Source organism: Diabrotica virgifera, chromosome 4 (assembly GCF_917563875.1).
Source record: "Diabrotica virgifera virgifera chromosome 4, PGI_DIABVI_V3a".
Taxonomy (NCBI): domain Eukaryota; kingdom Metazoa; phylum Arthropoda; class Insecta; order Coleoptera; family Chrysomelidae; genus Diabrotica; species Diabrotica virgifera.
Genome location: NC_065446.1, coordinates 140051918 through 140078443, shown reverse-complemented (window position 1 = coordinate 140078443; position 26526 = coordinate 140051918). Strand labels below are relative to the sequence as shown.

General features: G+C 32.3%; 1 protein-coding gene across 2 annotated transcripts in view; it reads right to left on the bottom strand.

Moving 5' to 3' along the window:
- The window catches only part of LOC114335267 (transmembrane protein 26), a 261871-nt gene that overhangs the window by 206506 nt on the left and 28839 nt on the right, over nt 1-26526 (bottom strand). The window contains exon 1 of one of the 2 annotated variants that reach the window (XM_028285484.2): nt 25043-25361. The exons of the other annotated variant lie outside the window; for it this stretch is intronic. Coding sequence (XP_028141285.1) covers nt 25043-25233 — 191 coding nt within the window. The 5' untranslated portion in view covers nt 25234-25361. Of the gene's footprint in view, nt 1-25042; nt 25362-26526 lie in introns of those variants that run through there. 2 annotated transcript variants of the gene reach the window in all.

Below are 26526 nucleotides of genomic sequence, written 5' to 3'. Positions count from 1 at the left end.
TAGCAATTATACCAACTCTATTCTCGTGTTACTTTTCCCTACATACCACATTACGTTGTATCCTTCACCTAGTGCTTTTGCCATGTTTCATGTTTTCTGTTTACCTAGTGTCTTGAATGCAAGCAATTTTGTACTATCTTTAAGGGCCTAATTTTTCTAACCTGTAATGGTTTTCTACTTAGGAGTATAGGCGCAAAATTTCGGGCCACTGTTTTTTAAATGCATTCATTTTTTCGAATCCTGAGAAAAATATTAGTTATTTTTGAAAAATTTAAACGCAGAACGCAGAATGAAAGATTGCATTATTATCGAGGGCCGAAAGTTCCTGAAAACTTCTATAATGATTATTTTAGTAAGTTACAGGGGTAAAAAGAAGAGAAAATTGAGCATGATTTTTGATTTTTAATTTCAAATATCTCATTCAAGAAACACTACTAAGTGTATGTGAATACAGAATTGAAGAGTTGCCATCGAAATGACACAAAAATACGATCAAAATATAAAACAAAGTCATTCAGGAGATGCAGATTGCCCAAGATTACCGAATAAAAATATCCTCACGCTTGTTTTTAAAATAATATTCTCGTCAAATAGCTGAAAAGAAATTTTTATACTTTGCTTGTTACCCACACCCATTTATGAATGACATGAACTCGCCCTAAATTCTGCTAAATAGCGATAAAAAATCAGGTCGATTTTGTGGAAATCTTCACACAATAATTCTGTAAATTATCCGGAAATGATAGTTGAGTGCTGTGGTAGTGGCACTTAACTCACCCAGGATTGGATTTATAAAACTTTTATAGGCTATTCAAAGGTGTAGGGGAAAGGCGGGCAAAATGGGGTACTTAAGGTTTAAATTGGGATTTAAAAAAAATCTGTAACTTTTAAGGTCTTAAAATAAGACAAATATCATTGTTATAGTAGTAACTATTTATTAATATAATTTAAGTTTAAAAAGTCAAAGTTTTTCTATTAGGTATATGAAAAAACAGAAACTAATGTAAATTGCCCCATTATGCCCGTCGTATAGGGTAAAATGGGGTACCAAATTAAAACCAAGAAAAGCCTATTGACCAAATTCGCATACAATTGTATGTAAAGTACTACTTCATCATCCTCATCTTCTACACCTGCACATGAATTTTTAGCTCATTTAAGGCAACTAGATCAGCTTATCCATCGTTCTGTGGAACTTGAATAAAAGTTTCTACAGAACCAGTCAGTGTCACTCTCTTCGCCTTCTGAATCTGACTCTGCCTTTTTAGTTTTATTCAATTGCGATTTCTTACTCGTCTGTGATTTGGTTTGATCATCGGCTATCTTACTTGGTATGGTAAAAGGGTAAAGAGTACCAATAGGTATGGTAAAAAGGGTACCCCATTTTACCCTACTTATTGGTACCCCATTTTGCCCAAAGAGCAGATTTTGAGATTATGACCTGTTTAAATTATTACAAGTTTTTATTTTTTAACGTAATGACAAACGAATACTCTAGAACACATTCACTGTTAGTTGGAAGTAATGATATTAAATAATAAGTTGTTTTAGTAATACTAACGATGGATTATTTTTCGGCCGATATTATAACTTGGTTAACTAAAAACGCACATGTACTCTTCACAACAATCGACTAACAGGTAATTATATCTGCTTTATGACAGATGGCGTAAACAGTGATAGTAGACAGGAGTGATATTGAAAAAAAAAGGGGTACCCCGTTTTAGGCAGCTACCCCGTTTTGCCCGCCTTTCCCCTATAAGCTAAATATGATGATTATAGTGGAGGAATATTCACAAATTAATATTGAATTAAAGTTTTACTATTACCCAGATCAAATCAAATAAAATCAAAATGTAATTCCGTAGCCGTACTGGTTAGAACAAATTTGATATCAAAGTTTAGGTGAAAACAAATGATATTTTCAGGAAAGTATCTGGGGATCATTGATTATATAATGAGAAATGGGTCAATTTTGCACAGAATTTACTTGTTTAACTGCTGCGATAATTCATGTTTTTATGAAGGTTTTTGGAAAAGAAAACAACGGTCGACCAAGAGATTCATTTCGTATATATTGATCTGAAAAAGGCATACGACAGTGTTCTTTTGGTAAAGGTATGGGAGGCAATGGAGAATACAAACATAGAAATAATAAAAATAATTCAAACTTTTTATACAACACGACTTACGAACATTAAAAAAAGGCAAATAAAGGGCTCAAACTAGGATGTTGCCTCTCTTTTTAAAATATAATCTGGAAATGTTGAATATTCTGAAAAATTGGGAACAAAATTGCAAGAACTCTCATTGAATGACCATATAATATATCCTTTTGTTTCGCAGAAGACCAAAGTACTAATAGCATCAGTAAAATCTAACGAATATTATACCTAGGTATTAAAATCACGAATGAGGGAACACTGGACGGAGCCATTAAATATCGAATTATTCAGGGTAGGAAAGCAATTTCGCTTCTAAACTCAGTACTCTGGGACAAGCAGATAAACAGTCAAAACATGGAAAAGATCTTTAACGCCGCAGCGAAAAGCATTATAACATACAGCTGCGAAGTATGGCCTATAAAGGAAAAAACGAAACAAATTTTAGAGGTCACCGAAATGGATTTTTGGAGAAGACCTGCAGGAAGATCAAGAAGAGAACATGTCACCAATGAACGGATACAAGAAATAATGAAGGTAACACATGACGAAATCAACGAAATTCAACTAAGATGGTTTGGTCACGTACAAAGAATGCATGAGGACAGAATTCCAAAACAAGTACAAAACTGGAAACTTCAAGGTAGAAGAAAAAGAGGTAGACCGAGGAAAAGTTGGCAGGCAGGAATAAACAAAACCGTGGATGAAAGAGGTCTGCAAGTAGATCAATGTGCGGACAGAGAGGAATGGCGAATGGGTATCGGAAGACGCAGAATGTTGTAAACCGATAGTATATAATATATGAAGGTTTTTACGATTTTTTTTTTTCAAAGTTGAAGGAAAAAGCTTTCATCTAAAATGTAAGACTTACTCAATTGAATTTGAGTCATAATTTAATTAACCCTGATCCAGAAAATGTGTGTCCATCGGACACACTTATAGATATATGTTACTGTATATTTCAAAAAGCACAGTATATTATTACCTCAAAAAACAGGACTTTGTCTCTTTTAAAGTAAACTTATTGGAGACAACAACTCAATATTTTTAACTAATCAAAATAAACTATAAAACAATAAAATTATTTTTATAGTACTAGAGTAACCGGACAGTGTGTGTCCGTCGGACACAATTTGCTATTGGATGCGGTTACGCCACTGGTCATCAATATTTATCGTTTACTTTGTTTGTTAATTTTCATATTTTCGTAATCCTGTAGTTTCGGGTAAGTTTTTCAATTTATTTTACTGGTGTTTATTCCTTACGTAGAAATATCTTCACGTTTTAGTTTTCACACATCTACTAAACTATAAAATAGTAAATATGGCCAAAAGAAAGTTAACCGTAACGGAGCTTAACGATATACCTACCTACTAATTGAGAACTTGTCTGATTTTGATGATGACGAATTCTTCGTAGGGGATATAGACGAGGAATCCGAATCAGTTGATGATTATTTTTTGTCGGGAGCTAATGAAGAGGAAGATGAACAAATGTCAGAGGAAAATCCATGTAAGTATAAAATAAAACGAAGATTTCGACTAGTATACTTTGTGATAATAAAATTTCAGCCGTTGAAGAACACATCAGAAACAGTCAACCAGACATGTATGTTGCTAAAGATAAAACTGAGTAGTTATCACAACCTTTTCCGTCTGGACACGAATTCAGAATATGGTAAAAGGACCATTACACAGAGTTCAACTTCCACCTGGAACACTCATTGAAGAACCAATAGATACATTTCGCTTATACAGAGAAGGGCTAAATTATGGAATAAATTAATTTTCTCTAAAATGGACGACTTTGGAGAAAAATCCCGAAACAGGTCGATTTTGATTTTTAAATTACAATTTTTTGGCATATATTTCATACTAGTGACGTCATTCATCTGGGTGTGATGACGTAATCGATGATTTTTTTAAATGAGAATAGGTGCCGTGTGGCACCTCATTTGAAAGGGTGTTCAATTCTCTATTCAATAATATAAACATTAATATCATTATTTATACAGGGTGGCCAAAAAATAAATTTTTGAATTAAATTAATTGACGAAAAAAGAAGAATGTATGCAATTTATTTAACTCAAAATACATTCTATCACTTTCAGAAAATAGGAAATAATGTTTATTTGTCAAATAAACATTGCTTTTCGCTTAAATTAAATGTTCAAACTGCCAAGTGGTAGGTGGGAGGCTGTTTGTGATTTAATTTAAGCGAAAAGAAATGTTTATTTGTGAAATAAGCATTTTTTTCTATTTACTGACAGCAATACAATGTATTTTTAGTTAAATAAATTACATACATTCTTCTTTTTGCGTCAATTAATTTAATTCAAAAATTATTTTTTTGGTCACCCTCTATAAATAATGATATTATTATTTATATTACTGAATAGAGAATTGAACACCGTTTCAAATGAGGTGCCACACGACCCCTATTCCCATTTAAAAAAATCATTGATTACGTCATCACGCCCAGATGGATGACGTCACTAGTATGAAATATATGCAAAAAAATTGTAATTTAAAAATAAAAATCGACCTGTTTCGCGATTTTTCTCCAAAGTGGTCCATTTTAGATAAAATTAATTTATTCCATAATTTAGCCCCTCTCTGTATTTTACTGAAAATATTGTGGATGACATTGTCCGTTACACCAATCTAGAGGCTCATTGTGTATTGCAAAATAAACCATGGAAATCCTGTGATAGAATTGAAATATATGCTTTCTTTGCTCTCCTGTTCACCGCCGGGCATCTAAAATCAAACTACATGTAAGTTATGAAGCTTTGTGGAATTCACTTTATGGACCACAGATTTTTCGAGTTACTATGGGTATAAATCGGTTCAAGGAGCTTTTGCGTTTTATTCGTTTCGACGACCAGTTTACTTGCTTGACCAGATGGTGCATCAATATATGTGCAAACGTAGAACAAACCGTTGGACTTTCGCATAATTTATGTTGGAAGTATACTGTCTAGCATCTTATGTGATTTGGACCAACCTGCATTTAAAATGGAACATAAAAAGACACGATAAAAGACGTCTATTCATAATTGAAACAGCAGAACAACTTATAAAGCCCCGTATTATCGATCAAACGTAGGACTGTCTAAATCAATCAGATCCCTTATGGCGAACTTTGCAGGAGAAGCAACTGCCAAAACTCAGTCAACACAGAAAAGAAGATGTTACTTATGTCCATAAAAAAATCAAGAGCACAAAAACAAACTTGTAATAGTTGCAGTAAGAACGTTTGTAACGAGTACAGCAGTGTAAAACGCGAGTGTACTGGTTGACTAAGAAAGTAATAAATAAATGTCATATATTATCTTATAGATACTTTAGAATTATTATAGGTTAAGATTTGTATTGTTTTTTAAATTTTTATAAAGCAAGCACTCAATAATTATTACTTTATTGGTTAAAATAAAAATTCAAAAGAATTGATACACATTTTATTAAATATAACATGAAATGGCGTAATATTGTTGCCATGTGTCCGATGGACACACTGTCCTACAACGTCAGAAAAAATAAGTGTCCTGATAAGGGTTAACCAACTATAAATAAAGACTGAAAAACAAATTTGCGGGGATAAAAAATTTTAAAATGCTGTTTCGATATTTGTGTTCCTAACAATTTTTCACACAGCAACTACTGTCCTGTCTGCGAATATAACTCCTCCGTTACTAAAACAGATAAAACGTCAAACGAAGTGTCGAATGAGGGTTTATAAGAACCAAAAGATGGTACATATTAGAAATGAGAAATTTAACCTTGCACTTTCGGTTCCAGAGTTTCAACTGGAAGTACTGTTTCAAACTCGCCGAAATAGTACACGCGAGATATTACTCGACACGCTTTAGCAAAACGATAATTTATAACAGTATGTCCCTGTAAGTTGTATCCATATGGAAAACTTTTTTATTATTAATTTTACGAAAAAAAGTTATTTTTCCTAAAAAGCTCTGCACGGTCCAAAAAGTTGTATGTCAAAAAGTTTGAATTTCACTAAAGAGTAAAGTAGCTTTATTTTTCACAATATTGAAAATTGCTACGTTGTTCGGTAGAATTCAAATCGATCGGACGTGTAAATTATCGGTGTTAATAGCTTATAAACCTTTTCCTACTTATTTTATTGTTTTGCGATAAACAAACAATTTTGGTTAAACTAGAGGTGTTTTTTTATAAAGATGAGTGATTAATTTCAGGGGGCAAAGAGCCCCCTGACATTGACCCTGATCCTGACCCTTTTCCTTATAATAAAGATGAAAATCAGGTTGGTAATATAACGGAATGTACAAATATGGATATAATTTCACAAAAACAAGAAAACCAGAATGTAAGTAATAATTTAATTTCTAATTCTCTTGGAAAAAACGGAAATGTTTCTAACAATAATGAAAAGGTAATTAGACAAGTACATTTATATACAAATAAAGATACAGGGCCGTATCATGTCTATATAGAAAATTGCTCGCAATCTTTCAACGGTAAGTTAAATGCCTTAAAAGTAGGTGACATTATTCTTTCTGCGTTTCCCGAATTGGATTCAAAAATTACTAATATTGTCTATATAGGACGCAACAGAATTATAATTAAGTTAACTGATTATAAAAATGCTAATTATTTAATAAATCAAAAAAATTCTACAGTGTTTGTCAAAAATAATTTGGAATTGTATATTCCTAAGTTCATTTTGTTTAGACAGGGGGTAATCAGGGATATTGATATAGAGTTTTCCGAAGAATATGTAAAATCAAAAATTAGACAATATGATAGTCATTATAACTTTGATATTGTAAACGTTCGGCGAATAAAACGCAAAGAGGAAATAGTTGAAAATGATTCAAAAAAAATAATTTATGTTCCCACAAAATCGTGTATTGTTTCTTTTAAATGTCAGGTATTGCCGCGTTATATATCAATAAATAAAGTCATTGAAGAGGTTGAACACTACACACAAAAAGTTTTATTATGTTTTAATTGTCTCAGATTTGGACATTTGGATGGCCAGTGTAAGGGTCGTACAAGATGCGGGAAATGTCAAGAGTCACATAATACAAAAGAATGCCAAAAAATTGACTTTATCCCAAAATGTTTCAGTTGGCAAGGAAATCACTATACAACCAATTTATCAGTATGCTCAAAGTTCAAGAGACAAAAATTAATTAAGGAAGCTATGAGTTTTTCCAACATAAGTTTTTTTGATGCCAATAAGCAGGTTCCCAAAACTTTCTATGCAGACATTTTAAATAAAAGAAATACGAGCAATCCAATTGACTCACTTGTTCAACATACCTCTTCTACCTATTTTCAACCTACTTCTTTCTCTGCTACTGTCCAGAATATTTCAAAAGTCAACTCCTCTAGACAACAATTTGCTTCCCATTTGCTATATAACAATACCTCAAACGAAATAAAAGGTAAACCTAATAAAAGGCAAAGGCCAAATACTCCTGATCCATCTGAACAGATCAGGAAAGAGATTATTTCTCAGGTTAATGTTCCCAGTACTTCGGGGGAAATATTAAGTAGCCCTTATTTTAGAAAAACAAATATCACAGATCGACAGTCAGAGGACCTAGATCCTAGTATAATTAATATAATTTTAGAATTGGTTATGAAAATTGTTAATTCTCTACAACAAACAAATAATTTAAATGTTTCTAAATCAGAAATCATCCAACTAATTAGTAAACATGTAAATCCAGATGTGTTATCAAATTCGCAGACCTAAACACAAAATTAAACGTTTTGCAATGGAACTGTCGTTCGGCAGTCTCAAAGAAAGTAAATTTAGAATTTTTACTCCATGAAAATCAAATTCACATTGCCTTATTATCAGAGACATGGTTTAAGCCTGGATTGTATTATAACTTTAAAAACTTTAATTGCTTTAGAACAGATCGTATAGATGGATATGGTGGCTCAGCTATTTTATTGAAAACAAATATTAAATGTCAAGAAATTAGATTTAACATAAATATTCCTATTACATACACATGCATTTCATTTAAACTACCTTCAACAAATAAAACTATTCATCTTGTATCCCTCTATAATGAATCGAAAAACAAAACTTCAACACAGCAATCGCTATCTTTTTTAAATTATACCAAAACCCTTTATTTTGGGAGGTGACTTTAACGCGCACAATGTCGCATGGGGCTGTGAAGTTGATGACACATCTGGTAAATCATTGTTGGATGCTATTGAGCAGTGTAACTTAGTATTTTTAAATGACGGTTCACCCACTCTTGTTCCATTAACCATCCATTCACGACCATCTGCAATAGACCTCACAATATGTACTCAAGATGTTGTGGCGCTGTTGAATTGGAATGTTCTACAAGATCCTCATGAATCGAACCATCTAATAATTGTCTTCTCAATTCAGCACCCAAGGGAAGAAGAAACCAAGAGAACACATAAAATCTGGAATTTCAACAAAGCAGATTGGAATTTGTACTCATCGCTGTTTATATCTCTAAACCCACCCAGGACGTATGATGGTCTAACTGAAAACTTCTACTTCTCAGCCAATGCAGCAATACCACAGTACACGAATACTACCAACAAACACCACATTCCAAAACCTTGGTGGGACAAAACGCGCCAGGAATCAGCCCGACGCAGAAAATTAACTTATGTTAAATATAAGCAGAATTCTACAATAAGTAACTCAATAGAGTATAAAAAGTTGGATGCATTAGCGAAGAAAACCTTTAAGGAGAAAAAAAAAGAAAAACTGGAGGGAGTATTGTGAAAGCACTCAAAACACTTCCGTTAAGGAGGTCTGGAGGAAAGTAAATTGCTTCAAAAATCGTAAACAATCCAATAATTTACCTATAGATCTGAACGAACCATGGATAACAGAGTTTTACCAAAAATTTTCACCAGATTGGGTTCCGAATGATTTTACCAACGACACGGCATTTTTTCCGTTTTTTTTTCAAATCAATGGAAAACAGTGTACTTTGTGGTTACATTAGTATAAAAATCTTCGATAGCATGGAAAAACCTTTAAAATGACGTATTACAGAGCCTGATACACTTATGTATTGTTAATATAATTGAGAAAAAAGGTATAAATTTAAAAAAAAATTCATTTTGCAATACCTATTGTAAAAATTAGTGTACAACTTTGAAACTTTTGTCAAATGAGGGTTCATTAGTGCTTAACACGTGACAAAAATTTCGAAGCGATTCATTCAATTGTTTATATTTTATTCAAATTGTTTATGCCAGAGAGCTTTTTTGCAATAACATAAGTCAGAAAAAAAGAAAGTTAGAACCACTCTGCAGGTGTCAAATATAAGAGCATAAGCTAAACTTTCAAAGCTGTTTAAAAAATGTTAATAAAGAGTGCATTTATTAGTAATAAATAATTATGCAAAAGTTTCGACAATTTTTCCTTATAAACAATTTGAATAACTTTCTTGTTATGGCCGGTAGAAACATTTTTTTTGCACATTCTAAAATATGGCATTTTTATACGAACTTAGAAAAAAATAAGTGAGCCTAGGTCAATTAAAGCAAAGTTTGCAACATTTTTTTAAAAATCCACAGCTAATTTATTTATGATAAATAAGAATCGCAAATAGCGCTCTTCCATTTTAAAAGACACGTATAGAAGTATTCAGAAAATTTTTTAAATTTATTTGCTCTTTAAGGGAGTCGTCAATAAAGCTTCAAAAATGAAGTACAAACGCGACCCGCTTGCTACCGACGAAGTAGAAGCATTAAATCCGTGCGACCTAAAATTGAAATATCAACTTCAAAATCCTACAATTTTTTGTAACTTGGGAACCAACCAATGGATTTTAATGTTTTTTTTAATTTGTTTGTACTTTTAGCGTACTTTACAAATATGAGTCTGTTGATTTATAAATTATTTAATAAACAATTTAATTTGTAAATTTTTTTTCAAAAAAAAATTTTTTTACCGTATTTTAGGTGAACAACTACAATGTTATGTATGTAATAATTGATAAGAAATTGTAATAAATATATTATTACTACACTCACCGGCACAAAATTCGGCCACCCAAAATTTTTGATTAAGTTTAATAGTTTATAACTTTATTAATTTGCTCCGATTTTTAAGATTCTTACACCAATTTGTAGATACATATATTGATATCGTTTCGTATTTTTCCGGTAACAAAAAAAATTTGTTTGCATGGCATTATACAGGGGTGAATGGAAGCGTTGTATTTTCTACTAACTTTAAAAAATTCTGTGGAAAAACGGAAGGGCTCATTTTGTGTCATAGTCCTGTCATATTATCCCAGAGACATCATTAAAATTTTGTTTTTTTAATTATCCGAATATCTCTTTTCTTGTAAGAGCTGTAACATTTTTTGTAAGTAAAACACTGATTGACTCATAAAATAGAGGTTGCATTGATAAGATTAGAATGGCCCACATGCAGCCCAGATCCCAATCCTGTTAACATTTATGGGATGAATTAAAAAGAGCTATTAGCCGTTATCCCAGGCCTCCAGAAAATTTGGTACAGTTATGGCCTTGGTAGAGGAATATAGGACTATTCCCCAGGCAACATTAACACACCTTTATTCGATGCCAAACAGATTGCGAGAAGTCGTTGCTGCAAGAGATGGACATACTCACTATTGAATTGTTTCGTTTTGTTGTTAATTTTGTTTTGTTTTTTTTTTTATTTTAGTGTTCTTGATATTTTTAATTAAATAAACCTTCAAAGCAGTGTTTTTATATGTACTTTTTACAAAAAAGTAAAAAATGTCTCCACTTAATAGTAGCTGTTGTACATACTTTCCAAATGAGTTCTTCTCACATGGAATGTTTTTTAATAGAAAATTCGTATAAATAGTTACTCTATAGGTACATTTTAAAAAATCTTCTTAAATTTGTAATTGAAAAAAATTTTATATTTTTTATTCATATAAATATAAAATCTACATAAAAATGATTTGATAAACAATGAATCACAAAATTCAAATTACTGCAACTGTAAGCAAACTTATAGAGTAAAAGTCGCACTTTTATAGAAATTTTTCTTTTATTATACAGGGTGTCCCGAAAAGATTGGTCATAAATTATACCACAGATTCTGGGGTCAAAAATAGGTTGATTGAACCTACTTACCTATATACAATAGTGCACACAAAAAAAGTTACAACCCTTTAAAGTTACAAAATGAAAATCAATTTTTTTTTATATATCGAAAACTCATAGAGATTTTTCATTGAAAATGGATATGTGGCATTTTTATGGCAGCAGCATCTTAAATAAAAATTAAAGTAAAATTTGTGTACCCCATAAAAATTTTATGGGGGTTTTGTTCCCTTACCCCCCAAACTTTTGTGTACGTTCCAATTTAATTATTATTGTGGCACCATTAGTTAAACACACTGTTTTTAAAACATTTTTGCCTCTTAGGACTTCTTTGATAAGCCAGTGTTTATCGAGATATTTTGAATATTTATCGCACCCACCACATATTTGTATATGGTTAAGTACGATTATTATAGAGACCTGTTAATTAATCTGAAAATGTATTTATATACAGAGAGAGTCTGTAAAGTGGAATAAATTCAATATCTCAAATACTAATTGTTTTTTTTGGAAAATGCTCAGACCCGTCGATTAGTATTTCAAATTGTCCTTTTTGACATTCAATAAAAATGTATACATGGTGTCCCAATTTAGAGATATGACGTCATCGTCGATTTTCTTAAATGGCAACACTGTCATTTTGATAGCTAATTTGATAGGGTTTGTAAAGTTATACATAACTGCAAAATATCAAATTTTTATTCTCTACCATTTACAAGATAATAGAAAATAACAAAGTTATATCTGTAATTTGGAATATATTCAATAATTAAAATACTAACTGTTTTTTTGAAAAATGCTCAGACCCGTCGATTAGTATATCAAATTGTCATTTTTGACATATAATAATAATGTATACAGGGTGTCCCAATTTAGAGATATGACGTCATCGTTGATTTTCTTAAATGGCAACACTATCATTTTGATAGCTATTTTGATAGCGTGTGTAAAGTTATACACATCTGAAAAATTTCAAAATTTTATTCCCTACCATTTACAAGATAATAAAAAATAACAAAGTTATGAAGAACAAGAAGTAATCAAATAATAATTGAATTTATTTATTTCAATTAAGCAAATGCTCATAACGTTGCCCATTGACAATTTGACAATAATTGAGGGCAACATTATGAGTTTTTGCTTAATTTATTGAAATAATTAAATTCAATTATTAGTTGATTACTTCTTTTTCATAACTTTGTTATTTTTTATTATCATCTAAATGGTAGAGAATACAAATTTGAAATTTTGCAGTTGTGTATAACTTTACACACCCTATCAAAATAGCTATCAAAATGACAGTGTTGCCATTTAAGAAAATCAACGATGACGTCATATCTCTAAATTGGGACACCCTGTATACATTATTATTATATGTCAAAAAGGACAATTTGATATACTAATCGACGGGTCTGAGCATTTTTCAAAAAAACAGTTAGTATTTTAATTATTGAATATATTCCAAATTACAGATATAACTTTGTTATTTTCTATTATCTTGTAAATGGTAGAGAATAAAAATTTGATATTTTGCAGTTATGTATAACTTTACAAACCCTATCAAATTAGCTATCAAAATGACAGTGTTGCCATTTAAGAAAATCGACGATGACGTCATATCTCTAAATTGGGACACCCTGTATACATTTTTATTGAATGTCAAAAAGGACAATTTGAAATACTAATCGACGGGTCTGAGCATTTTCCAAAAAAACAATTAGTATTTGAGATATTGAATTTATTCCACTTTACAGACTCTCTCTGTATATATATATATATATATATATATATATATATATATATATATATATATATATATATATATATATATAATCGATAACCCTTCTACCCTAAGGTGTTGGGTATAATGTCTAAAATAAATTCTGTTTTTATGCCTCGTACACAAACTTCCTCCAATCCTTCTTATTTCTTGCCATTTTCTTCGCTTGTTCTTTAGTGACTCCTCTCTTGTCTAGGATGGCAGCGATTTCATCGTCCCAGGTCTTCATGGGCCTGCCCCTTGGTCTTTTCAGGTTTCTTCTCGCTTCCCAAACTTGTTTTACTGGCCTTCCTTTATCCATCCTAACCATGTGGCCGTACCATCTTAACTGGGCTGCTTCAATTTTCTTCTCTATTGGTTGGACTTTAAGGCGTTCTCTTATTTCCTCATTCCGTATCCTGTCCATCCTGGTCACACCTAGTACTCTTCTTAAATACTTCATTTCCATGCTTTGCAGTTTCTTCTTTAGTCTGGTGGTGAGCGTCCAGCTTTCACATCCAAATGTTAGGATAGGTACGAAAACTGTGTTGTAGATTGTTATCTTGGCTTTTTGGGATACCTACTTCTTTTTTCGATAGAAATGTGCTCTTAATTGCATGGTATATGCGGGCTGCGCTTGCTATTCTGTTGTTTATCTCAGTATCGTGTGCACCCCTACTCTCTATTTGAACTCCCAGGTATTTGAAAGTTTCATCTTGTTCTAGGGTGTCGTTATTGATTTTAATTTTTGTACGTTTATCTGTTTTCCCACATATCATGACCTTAGTTTTACTTTCGTTAATCCTCAGATTACGTTTTTCAAGTTTATCCCTCCATATTTGGAGGTTTCTCTGTAGTGCGGCCTCATCTCTTCCAAACACAACGAGATCATCTGCAAATGCACATTCTGCTATCTGTATCATTTCGAGATTTCTATGTCCAACATATATTTTCGATGTTTCTTCTCTGGTTTCCTTCAATGTATTTATAATTTACATTTTTAGGTATATTTTGAAAAAGAAGCCACATCTCGATAAAAGGTTACTTATCAAAAAAAGACTAAGAGGCAAAAAAGTTTTAAACACACTTTGTTTATCTAATGGTACCACAATAATAGTTTAATTGGAACGTACACAAACATTTGGGGGGTTTAAAGGAACAAAACTCCCATAAAAATTTTATGTAATTATATTAAAAAAGAAGCCGCGTCTCGATAAATACTCGCTTATCGAAAAAATACTAAGAAGCAAAAAAGTTTTAAAAACGTTGTGTTTATCTAATGGTACCACAATAATGAATTAATTGGAACGTACACAAAAGTTTGGGGGGGGGGGGGTTTAATGGATCAAAACCCCCATAAAATGTTTATGGGGTAGACAAATCTCATTATAATTTTGTTTTACGATGATCCTGCCATAAGAAAAAAAAAAAACATGTCCATTTTCAATAAAAAATCTTTAATAGTTTTCAATATATTGAAAAAAATCGATTTTCATTTTGTAACTTTGTAGCAGATGGATTTCTACTACAATATTTTATAAAAAATATCCATTAATTTTAATCCTATCCCAAGAAAAATATTAATTTTTTTAATATATTTTGCGAGTTTATATATCTTTAAAATTTCCTAAGCCGCTCCTGTTCGCATTGTAAAGGTTAGGAAATTTCCTATTTATTTGTGTAGCAATAACCAACTACGTAGATTGTTATTGAAAACATCCATTATTCGAGAATGAATCCTCTAAAAGGTTCAGTGTTTTTCCTTTAAGTTTTGAGCGCTAAAAATCCCATGTTATTATTGGTCTGCATTTTGAAAGATCCTTGAGTTGTAGTTGACGATTGGTCAATAGTTTTGGCCGAACGATCGAGAAGAAATGCATCGTTTGGACGCGAGAGAGACGTGACGATGTAAAGCCAGTTCTAAAAGTACATCACTTCAGTAAACATCTTTTTGTTAGAACTCAACCAACAGACTCGTAGAAAGTCGCACTTTGCCGGCAAAATGGTTTTATTTTTATGGTAAAAGAAGTGAAAGACTGGCAGTTTGCCCAGTAAATGTCAACGAATATAATGACAATAGTTTCACGGCATTTTAATGGATATATTATTGTGAAATAGTTCTATTGTTATGCAGTTTGGTTTGCCGGTGGTAATAAAAAAGAAGTGCGTGGTTTCCTGGTTCCTGTCCTTTATGTAGCTGTTGCTATTTTTATGATGTTTTGGATTTGTTCATGTTCCAGTAAGAAATGCCCAGATGATATTATTTGGTATCGATTTTATCCAGTTTTGTAATGATTTGAATATCTTCCCCTCCCAGCCCCGTCTGAATGGAAAATTTTGAAGTTCCAAGTGTTGTGACATGGATTTTTGTTTTAAGGTATGATAATGTTTATTTTAAATAAATTCACAAGTGGATATTAATGGTAAAGGTTTTACATAATTAAATATGTTGTTTTCAACATGGATTCTCTAAAAATTTTAATGTAAAGTAAATATTAGATGGCAGTGACATTTGACAGCCATGTCAAATTTTTGTTTTGGTACACTGCTAAAAATAAGGTTAAAAATTGTAAAATCATGTATTTTGTTATTATTATTCATTTCTGGTTTGAGAATGTGTCTATTCTCAATAAAAATAAAAAGGTATTAAGGTTTAAATAAACATTATAAAATGTACACATCTTTATTTCTGTAACCTCTTTATTTAAGAAAATTATTAACAGATAACTAATACAAGCGAAATAAGTTTTAGAACAGAAGAAAATGATATGGCATAGAAGCCATATGATAATAATTTGTAGCCCACTATAACCCCAACGAGGAATCTACGAGAATGTCCCCCAGTTGCTTTCCAGTAAGTACTCGATATGAGAATTTGAGGATTTTTCAAACGGCGTCCCAATTTTTTTAAATAGTAGGAAAGTCCTCAAGTCTGTGTAAGTATCCTTTGCTTATTTGGTTATGTAGTTAGTCTTCTTTAAACCCTCCTACCCCTCCCAACGAATCTACGACCTGCCACCGCACAAAAAATGAGCTGCCGTTCGCATAAAGCTTTACGTGTCTGTTCCTTCTACTAGCCCCATTCTGACCCCCCAGTATCTCTATAGATAGTCTTTCTTTGATCCCATAGAGCAGACAGGTAAAACGCTTCAACTGGCGCCCAACGTGGGGCTCGATCCATTTTTAGCCCCCCTGACCCCATTAGCATGTGCCCACTACCATGTCCTTTTAGCCTCCTTTCGGTCTCATTTGTACTACAACTGTTAGGCAGTGCCCGTCCCCTTGGGCAGCCGATCTCAGTTTGTGGTGCAGGTGTTTCCGACAACATGGAAGCTCGACTCTTGTCATGTTTTGTATGCCCATTGTTACAAGTCTAGCTTGTAGACATGTTCAACTAGTAGTTAGCCTATCTACTAGTCCCCAATGTCTTTAGCCACCCCCCACTTAGTGTTACACTTGTAATACTTATATCGTACACCCTGAAGTTTGACCCGAGTAAATATCGCCCCAGTCTTTCCATGTAGTTTAGCCCAGATTCCTCTTGTCTTGCCCCCAGAAACTGTTTCATGTCTGTTAGTGCCCCCCGAAACTGTTTCAGTCTGTTAGTCCCCATGAAAGAGCCAATTTTTGTATTTTTTGTTGCAGAATGTTAATAATTTTTCCAAAGAGGTGTAAGTATGTACACATTTTGTTGTGGTGTTGATTTGGTCATGCTGCTGATTGTATAGGCATGTACCATTTCATACATCATAGTGTATTTAACTTATAACCCCATATTATGTAAACCGTAGTATACTGGTATTGTATTTTATGTATCGTACAACAGAATAGTATGTTAAAAATTGTGACGTACTTACTATATTGTATTGATATTGTACCCATGATGAAAGCATTGGTTAAATTTTTTGGAAAATATTTATGAAATATATAGACAAACAGTTGAGTAAAAATAAAGTAAAAAATTTTTTTTAGAAAATTTTGGTAAAAAAAGTAACGTTAAAAATTTTTTTTTAAATTTTGCTAAAAGTTACAATTAAAATGTTTAGAATATTGAATCCACTTATAGAGTATAACAATATGTTATATTTTTTTGCATGTATTCTTGTAGATCATCAGTTTTTTACAGAATAAACGTTTTTTGTGATTATTGATTTGGTCGTTTGAGTAGATGTGTGATAATAGTTGGTATGGTCCGTGTATGAGCTAATTCGGTATGGTCTGTGTGAGTAAGTTCCGTGATTTTCCAGCGAAGCCTATCTATATTGGGTATGTTATGCCACAGGTTAGTTGGAGAAGTCGTCCTTGAAGAAGTAACCCCATGAAGAAGTGAAGAGGGAAACCGTGGCGAGGCCCCTCCACTTGTTCATGAAGAAGTGAAGAGGGAAACCGTGGCGAGGCCCCTCCACTTATTAATGAAGAAGTAGACCCCTTGTTTTTTCAAGCAGCCAGGAGAAAAGCTATCACTTTTTGATTTGAAGATAGCGTACTCTGTCGACACTGTTTTAAAAAAAAACCCTTGATATATGGATTTGTTCATGTTAGAAGTGAAGAAAAAGTAACCCCATGAAAAAGTGAAGAGGGAAACCGTGGCGAGGCCCCTCCACTTATTAATTAAATGATGTGTATGTTTTCTTGTATCTGGCATATCACAAGTGTAATACTTGTGATGAGGAAGTGTTTTACAGTTGTCTGGGAATACTCCCATTAATAGTCGGAGCAAGAACGGTTTTATTTGTGTAAGCTCATATAAGAACCAAATTTCAATATTTATTTGTGTTTGTAAACCCATGTATATGGAGTATATATAAGAACCAAATTTCAATATTTATTTGTGTTTGTAAGCCCATGTATATGAAGAATGTCTAAATGTCTTATGAATCTGTTTGTTCCCTGCTTGTTTGTCTATCCCTGTTTTGTCTGGAAATTTTAGAGTCTGTTATCCCGTATTGTCTGTTAGCCCATGTCCGTGATGGAGTTTGATTTTTTTTGGCGAATAGTTCGTTGACCTCTCTTGTGTTTGTTCATTGAAAGTAGGCCAAGAGCAGAAGCTGTGACAAGGCTGGTGAGCTTAGGATCTGGCCGCGTTGAGTACAGGTGAAGCTTGCTTTCGGTGGATAAATGGAAGTGGTCGTTCGTCGGAATTGTCATTCTTTCCAATGTCCCTTTGGTCTTTCCCTTGTGTGTTTGCTTTCATCCCTGTTTTGAAAAAGTAGTCTAACCCCAGTTTGGAAGAGTGAAGTCTACTCATGTTTTGGAAAAATAAAGTCTACCCATTGTTTTGGAAAAGTAAGATCTACTCATGTTTTGGAAAAGTAAGATCATATCCCCGGTTTTGAAAAATAAAGAATATCCCAGTTTGTGATTTGAAAATGAGAAAGTTGTCTTGTGAACTTTCATGAAATTCTTTTATGTCCTAGGTAGGACTGTTGATTGAAAACGTAATGATGTAGTATTTCCTATGTCATGTGTTACGTTCATTTTTTTTGGTCTTGATTAAATGGTTTGATATCCCGTTTGAAACCAGTATACTAGTTTTTTTTTGGTCTTTTTATGTTGTCACACGCACCCCCCCCCCCTTTGTTGGTTTTGTTTGAATGAGTTGTTGAGATAAGTTATTTGTGACATTTTATCTCGACGAGGTATTTAGACTGGATTGTCTAAATCCTCCTTTTGCAGAACCGTTGCCGATAAAAGTCCCGTGAAACTCGCTAGGTGTTTAGAGTTTAAGCAGATGCCAATCTGCTGAGCCAAGAGCTCAGAAAGATTTTTTTAGTTTTTGAAAACCAATCCTGGTTAGGCAACGAGGTGATGAGGCTGTGTCTGCCCTGCTATATGGTATATATTATATGGTATATATAGTATATATGTCACTTGTGTTACTGCAGTGGATGTCAGCGAGGTCCACACAGGGCACAAGATTATTTCTTTCCCAAGGCACAGAAACTCTTGTCACCTACAGTTCTTTGTAGAGTCAAGAAACATTTAAGTCTACTCGACTTTAAAGAGTCTGGCGATTGATGGCACGCTAGCCCACTCCCTAACAATGATGTTTTTGTTTTTGTTTAATCCCCATTAGCCATTATTTAAATATTTTTGTATTGTTGTCCTGTCACACCCAAGAAGTCAATGTTGGATTTTTGTAGTTATCGAAAACTGAATTGGTAATCCAGTTTCCTCTCTTCCGAGGAGGCTATTGTAGCAGATGGATTTCTACTACAATATTTTATAAAAAATATCCATTAATTTTAATCCTATCCCAAGAAAAATATTAATTTTTTTAATATATTTTGCGAGTTTATATATCTTTAAAATTTCCTAAGCCGCTCCTGTTCGCATTGTAAAGGTTAGGAAATTTCCTATTTATTTGTGTAGCAATAACCAACTACGTAGATTGTTATTGAAAACATCCATTATTCGAGAATGAATCCTCTAAAAGGTTCAGTGTTTTTCCTTTAAGTTTTGAGCGCTAAAAATCCCATGTTATTATTGGTCTGCATTTTGAAAGATCCTTGAGTTGTAGTTGACGATTGGTCAATAGTTTTGGCCAAACGATCGAGAAGAAATGCATCGTTTGGACGCGAGAGAGACGTGACGATGTAAAGCCAGTTCTAAAAGTACATCACTTCAGTAAACATCTTTTTGTTAGAACTCAACCAACAGACTCGTAGAAAGTCGCACTTTGCCGGCAAAATGGTTTTATTTTTATGGTAAAAGAAGTGAAAGACTGGCAGTTTGCCCAGTAAATGTCAACGAATATAATGACAATAGTTTCACGGCATTTTAATGGATATATTATTGTGAAATAGTTCTATTGTTATGCAGTTTGGTTTGCCGGTGGTAATAAAAAAGAAGTGCGTGGTTTCCTGGTTCCTGTCCTTTATGTAGCTGTTGCTATTTTTATGATGTTTTGGATTTGTTCATGTTCCAGTAAGAAATGCCCAGATGATATTATTTGGTATCGATTTTATCCAGTTTTGTAATGATTTGAATATCTTCCCCTCCCAGCCCCGTCTGAATGGAAAATTTTGAAGTTCCAAGTGTTGTGACATGGATTTTTGTTTTAAGGTATGATAATGTTTATTTTAAATAAATTCACAAGTGGATATTAATGGTAAAGGTTTTACATAATTAAATATGTTGTTTTCAACATGGATTCTCTAAAAATTTTAATGTAAAGTAAATATTAGATGGCAGTGACATTTGACAGCCATGTCAAATTTTTGTTTTGGTACACTGCTAAAAATAAGGTTAAAAATTGTAAAATCATGTATTTTGTTATTATTATTCATTTCTGGTTTGAGAATGTGTCTATTCTCAATAAAAATAAAAAGGTATTAAGGTTTAAATAAACATTATAAAATGTACACATCTTTATTTCTGTAACCTCTTTATTTAAGAAAATTATTAACAGATAACTAATACAAGCGAAATAAGTTTTAGAACAGAAGAAAATGATATGGCATAGAAGCCATATGATAATAATTTGTAGCCCACTATAACCCCAACGAGGAATCTACGAGAATGTCCCCCAGTTGCTTTCCAGTAAGTACTCGATATGAGAATTTGAGGATTTTTCAAACGGCGTCCCAATTTTTTTAAATAGTAGGAAAGTCCTCAAGTCTGTGTAAGTATCCTTTGCTTATTTGGTTATGTAGTTAGTCTTCTTTAAACCCTCCTACCCCTCCCAACGAATCTACGACCTGCCACCGCACAAAAAATGAGCTGCCGTTCGCATAAAGCTTTACGTGTCTGTTCCTTCTACTAGCCCCATTCTGACCCCCCAGTATCTCTATAGATAGTCTTTCTTTGATCCCATAGAGCAGACAGGTAAAACGCTTCAACTTCAAAGGGCTATAACTTTTTTTATGAGCACATTTGTACTAAGGTAAGTTAGGGGTTCAATCGAACTATTTTTGACTCCAGAATGTGTGGTATAATTTATGACCAATCTTTTCGGGACACCCTGTCCCGAAGAGCCCTAGCCCTGGGACACAAAGAGGGGCTAAATTATGGAATAAATTCATTTTCTCCAAAATCGACGACTTTGAAGAAAAATCCCGAAACAGGTCGATTTTTATTTTTAAATTACAATTTTTTTGGTATATGTTTTATACTAGTGTCGTCATCCATCTGAGCGTGATGACGTAATCGATGATTTTTTTAAAATGGGAATAGGGGTCATGTGGCACCTCATTTGAAAGGGTGTTCAATTGTCTATTCAGTAATATAAACAATAATATATTTATTTATACAGGGTGACCAAAATAATAATTTTTGAATTAAATTAATTGACGCAAAAAAAAGAATGTATGTAATTTATTTAACTCAAAATACATTGTACTGCTGTCAGTAAATAAAAAAAAATTATTTCACAAATAAACATTTCTTTTCGCTTAAATTAAATCACAAACAACCTCTTTGCAGTTTTAACATTTAATTTGAGCGAAAATCAATGTTTATTTGCCAAAAACATATTTTTCAATTTTCTGACAGCGATAGAAAGTATTTTGAGATAAATAAGCTGTATACATTCTTCTTTTTTCGTCAATTAATTTAATTCAAAAATTATTTTTTTGGCCACCCTGTATGATTAATGATATTAATGTTTATATTACTGAATAGAGAATTGAACAACCTTTCAAATGGGGTGTCACACGACCCCTATTCATAATTTAAAAAATCATCGATTACATCATTACGCTCTGGTGGATGACGTCACTAATCTGAAATATATGCCAAAACATTGTAATTTAAAAATAAAAATCGACCTGTTTCGGGATTTCTCCACAATCCTTCATTTTAGAGAAAATTAATTTTTTCCATAACTTAGACCCTCCCTGTATATATTATATTTATTCATAACAATTTTTTATCAATTATTATATACATAACATTACTTGGTAGTTGTGCACCTAAAACACGGTAAAAAATTAAATAAATTGTTTTTTTTTTTTGTTTAAATAAATTAAATTGGTTATTATAATTTATGAATCAACTGACTCCACACTTGTAAAGTACGCTAAAAATACATACAAATTAAAAAAAAACATTAAAATCCATTGGTTGGTTCCCAAGATACAAAAAACTGTAGGATTTTGAAGTTAATATTTCAATTTTAGGTCGCATGGATTTACATACTTCATTTCTGAAGCTTTATTGACGACTCCCTTAAAAAGCAAATAGAGCCAAAATTTTTTTATGAATACTTCGTGTCTTTAAAAGTGAAAAAGCGCTATTTTCGATACTTATTTATTATAAACAAATTAGCTGTAAATTTTTAAAAAAATGTTGCTAACTTTGGGCCTAATTGACCTATGCTAAATTATTTTTTTTAAGTTCGTGTAAAAATACCATCTTGTAGAATATGTAAAGAAATGTTTGTACCGGCCATAACAAAAAAGCTATTCAAATTGTTTATAAGGAAAAATTGACGAGACTTTTGCATAATTATTTATTACTAATAAATGCACTTTTTATTAACTTTTTTTAAACAAGTTTAAAAGTTTAGCTTATGCTCTTTTATTTGACACCTGCAGAATGGTTCTAACACTCTGTTTTTCTGACTTATTTTATTGTAAAAAAAAGCTCTCTGGGATAAACAATTTGAATAAAATATAAACAATTGAATGAATTGCTTCGAAATTTTTGTCACGTATTAAGCACTAATGAAACCTCATTTGACAAAAATTTCAAAGTTGTACACTAATTTTTACAATAGGTACCTATTGCAAAATTAATTTTTTTGAAATTTTGACCTTTTTTCTCAATTATATTAACAATAAATAAGTGTACCAAACTTTGTAATACGTCATTTTAAAGGTTTTCCATGCTCTCGAAAATTTTTGTACTAATGTATCCACAAGGTACACTGTTTTCCATTGATTTGAGAAAAAACGGGAAAAATGCCGTTTTTCGACATTAAATTGTTTATAAATAAAAATGGACGCCAGATCCTACGCAGGAAATAGTTACAATTTGTTCTCATAGGTATCACCTGTCGAAAAAACGCTTCAGTACCCTGGCTGCTCGAGTGTCACGAACAGGGTATATTTTTGCCTTATTACCCTGGCCTATACTAACTCGAACTCTTGATTGTAGATCTGTGAATACAAATTCCAAAATAGTCTGGTCAATTGGCTATGCCAAGGCCATTAAACAAATTGTTATTATGAAAAGTTGTTTAGAATTAAAAACTATATTCTAATATGCAATTAAATCCTTCTAATTGAAATTTTTTTTGGAAAATGATGGATAACTAACATAATTTTCAGTTATTTCAATTCTGATAACTCTTTTATTATTAATTTTACGATAAAAAGTGATTCTTAATAAAAAGTTCTGCATGGTCTAAAACCTAAAATACAACCATATTATGTCAATTTTTATCAATTTTTTACGAGGTATGAAAAAAAAAGTTTTGACCAAAACTTTTTACCTTAGCATTGGAAAATGTATTCAAACAGCTCGACTGGGAGGAAAAAGGTCTAAACATTGATGGTGTACGTTTGAGTCATTTGAGGTTTGCGGACGACATAGTATTATTCAGTACATATATCAAGGAACTGTAACAAATGATGAAGGAACTAAACCAGCAGTCAAATAAAATAGATCTCAAAATGAATCTTCAGAAAACAAAAATAATGAGTAATGTACAAACTAATCTTGTTATTGGCAACGTCAGTCTTGAAAATGTAGACCACTATATATATCTTGGACAGACCATTAAAATCGGCAAAGAAAACCAAATAGCCGAAATAAAAAGACGCATAAAATTGTCTTGGGTAGCTTTCGGCAAGTTAAGCTTTATCTTGAAGAATAGAGATATACCAATGTGTCTAAAACGTAGAGTTTATGACAAATGTATCTTTCCTGTAACTACATATGGACTGGAGACCATGGCCTTTACAAAGAAAACCTTAGAGCAGCTCAGTTCAACTCAAAGAGCGGTGGAGAGGGTCATGCTAGGGATTAGTTTGAGAGACAAAATTCGAAATATCGACATTCGTGAAAGAACAAAGATTACTGATGTCGCAGAACGTATAGCAAGGCTCAAGTGGCAATGGGTCGGACATGTTGCCCGAGATAATCCCGAAAAATGGACACAGAGACTAACAAACTGGAGACCAAGAGAGAACAGGCGAGGAGTAGGCAGACCGCAGAAGAGGTGGGCAGATGATATCAAACAAGTCGCGGGCAAACAGTGGATGAGAATTGCCAAGAGTAGAAATCGATGGAAGCAAATGGAAGAGGCCTATGTCCAGCAGTGGACGAACACAGGCTGAAGAAGAAGATGACAAAAAATATTAATTCCGCTCAAGAGTAAAATACCTTTATTTTTCACAATATCGAAAATTGTTATTATAAAAAGTTATTTAGAATTAAAAACTATATTTCAGTATGTAATTACATTCTTCTAATTGAAATAGTCTGAACTATAAAGGTACTTTACTTTGGATCTAAATTTATCTTTTTTTACATACCTCGTATAAAATTGATAAAATTTGATATAAGGTGGTTGTATTTTAGGTTTTAGACCATGCAGAACTTTTATTAGGAATAACTTTTTTTTGTAAAATTAATATTAAAAGAGTTATCAGAATTGAAATAACAGAAATTAAGGTTATGTTATCGATAATTTTTCAAATTTTTTTTTCAATTACAAGGATGTAATTGCATATTGCACTTCGAGGTACCTAGGTACTTGAAGAACGGACAATGTGACAAATACAAGAATGAGAGATGTAATGAAAATAAGACACACAATAACTGATAAAATAAATTACAAACAATTAATCTCGTTAGGCCTTATGTAAAGATTGCCCGATACAAATAAATTATAGAATAAAAACCAGGCGGAAGCAAAAAGAACAACAGACTTCAAAGAAGTTATAATTAAAAGGGTATAATTTTTGAATAGCTGTATAAGTTAAATAAAAACAAGTTTCACTTGCAATTACATTAAAAAAGTAATGCGCACATGTTATATATTCATGTTACTAATAAAACAGCCATACCAACTCCATTCGAGGTTTCTTGTCAGGGTCAACGTCACTACAGTCTCTAGCACCATAAGAAGTAGCGGGCAACACAAATACCAATACCATCTGTCATCTTTCATATAAGCAACTTGTCCAATTGCTATCAACGAATGGATAATGAACACGATTCGAATAGTTATAGCACGACATATTCTGTGTCGTCCCATTTCACAAGAAGAAAATTAGTTATTAAAGTAAATAAATTAAAACTACACAATTACACAAACACGCGATACGGTGTTCCCTTGATTTTTCGCTTGTCACATTGTCTACGGTCTTGGAGATACTGATACTAATGATAAGAGTTTTATAATATATTTACTCAACGTTACTTATCTTTAGGTATTCGTCACTTGTACCTGTAACTAATCTTGAAACTATTTATCTGAGTAATTGAGTAATCAACTTATCAGGAAATTATAAATATGACAGATTGCCATCTAATTTTTATTGTCTAGCATCAATGCATTGTAGGTACACATATTTGAATATTATCAAAATAGTATATCTAGTACGTATTATCTTTTTCGTTTTTTTAAGACTATTAATCGCTTAAGATGATCTTGTTCCTGAGATGACTGGTTCCCATTAACAACATTAGGTATGCGGATGACACTGTCATCTTAGCCAAAAATATTGGGATCTTCAGAGACTGGCGACAAGAATAGCGCAGTTTGGACAAGAGAATACGGTCTAACGATGAACGTCAAGAAGACACAGTTTATGAGAATATGGAAAAACTCAAAGAAATAACGAGAATATCTTCATAAACGGATCCAATATCGATCGAGTCGACCAATATGCATATATTGGAACAATGATCAACTCCAGGTGATCCAGGAAATAAAAATCAGAAAATCAGAATAGAAGAAAATTTTAACAAAATGAGAAAAGTACTTTACACAAGAGATTTGAAGTTGGAGCTAAGAGTTAGGTTGGCTAGGTGCTACGTTTTCTCGACTTTGTTTTATGGAATAGAAGCTTCGAATGCCGCATCGATGAAAAAACTAGAATCATTAGAGCTGTGGGTGTACAGATGAATTCTGAAAATATCGTGGACAGAACACGTCACAAACAAAGAGGTTATTAGAAAGATGAATAAAGAAATGGAAATCTTAAATACAGGGTGTAACAAAAATGCTTATGACCTGCATTTTTGTTACAATTTAATTATTATTGTAGTACCATTAGTTAAACACAATGTTTTAAAAACTTTTTTGCCTCCTAGTACTTTTTTGAAAAGTCAGTTTTAATCGAGATATTTTACATATTTGTCAAATCCACCACATATTTGTATATGGCTTTGTACGATTATGGAGACTTGATAATAATAGGAAAATTTATTTATGATTTACATTTTTTGGTATATTTTGAACCATATTAAAAAAGAAGCCACATCTCGATAAAAGGTGCCTTATCGAAAAAATACAAAGAAGCAAAAAAGTTTTAAAAACACTATG